Source organism: Plectropomus leopardus, unplaced genomic scaffold (assembly GCF_008729295.1).
Source record: "Plectropomus leopardus isolate mb unplaced genomic scaffold, YSFRI_Pleo_2.0 unplaced_scaffold29514, whole genome shotgun sequence".
NCBI lineage: Eukaryota > Metazoa > Chordata > Actinopteri > Perciformes > Serranidae > Plectropomus > Plectropomus leopardus.
Window position 1 is genome coordinate 1 of NW_024632173.1, and position 1,238 is coordinate 1,238.

The 1,238-nt window shown below is 38.7% G+C and overlaps 1 protein-coding gene across 1 annotated transcript; it reads right to left on the reverse strand.

Moving 5' to 3' along the window:
- Positions 1-8: 8 nt before the first annotated feature.
- On the reverse strand, positions 9-902 carry LOC121938445 (trace amine-associated receptor 1-like; the record flags this gene model as incomplete). The annotated part of the gene is made up of 2 exons (XM_042481688.1): positions 575-902; positions 9-502 (listed from the first exon to the last, which is right to left on the reverse strand). Coding segments are annotated over exons 1-2 (822 nt in total), but the record flags the coding sequence as incomplete, so codon positions are not given.
- Between the last annotated feature and the right edge of the window lie 336 nt (positions 903-1,238).

A 1,238-nucleotide genomic window follows, 5' to 3' on the forward strand; every position in this document is an offset into this window, starting at 1 on the left:
AAAGGGTTAAACATTGAGTTTACTAGTGTGATCCAGTTCATTATTTCAAACACAGGAAGGGGCACTGATGCCTTAATGGGAGTAAGAAATGAGATACAAAAAAAGAAAGGAGTCCAGCAGACAAGAAAGACTCCCATCACGATAGCCAGAGTTTTGGTTGCTTTTCTCTCCATCTTACTGACAGTTGCTTCAGACTTTTTGTTCTGACAGGTTGTGTTCTGGATGCTGTTTGCCTGTTTCTGTGCAACAAGGAAAATTTTCAGGTAAATACTAAGCATGACAATGGCAGGAATATAAAAGGCAAAAATACATGCCAAGATGATCGATAATACAGCATTAATTAAACAACTATCTCCACATCTGCCTCGATATAGACCTTCAACCATGATGCCAAATCCGATTACAGCAGCAATGAACCAGCTTATCAGGATCATAATCCCGGTAACTCTATCAGTTATTTTAGTTTTATAAAACAGAGGCTGACATACTGCATAATATCGGTCAATAGAAATACAGCATAAGTGCAGTATAGAGGCTGTGCTCAGTGTAACATCGAAGCTTCCTCGCACTCTACAGAAAAAACCTGGATTATACCGACAGGACGTAACAGTGTACGCCATGCTCAAAGGACAAACTAAACTTCCAACAAGCAGGTCAGCCACAGCTAGGGAGAGGATGAGGTAGTTAGTAGGCATGTGGAGCTGTTTGAAATAAATAATAGAGATCACGACAAGAAGGTTTCCACATACTGTGACAAGAGACAACAAGCCAAGAAAGATATACAATAATACACATGCTACAGAGGGATGGCTTGTAAATACATAATTTCCATCATGTGAATCAAAGCAGGGATGCCCGTCATCAACAGTGAAAGTCCCATTGAAAGTCCCCTCTGGTCTCATGCTTCTCGAATCCTGTAATTGGATTATCAAGCATCAACCAAATACATTGAAAAAGCTTTTTAAATACTTCAAATGTTACTTCAGCATGTTTTAACACAACATCAATGTTCATAAGACACAGAGATTTTCAGTTAAAATAATACAAATTAAATTTCATACCATAGGCCTCAAGGTATCGGACACATCAGTGCTGTCATGTGTCCGTGTTTATTGTGCCACATGAACCCGAACATGACATTAAATGATCAAGCCCTACGTAATTACCATAATTAATACAAATGTATGTCCAATCAGATTGTGTGTTTGCCTGTGCTCCAAGTAATTATTCATTAGCCA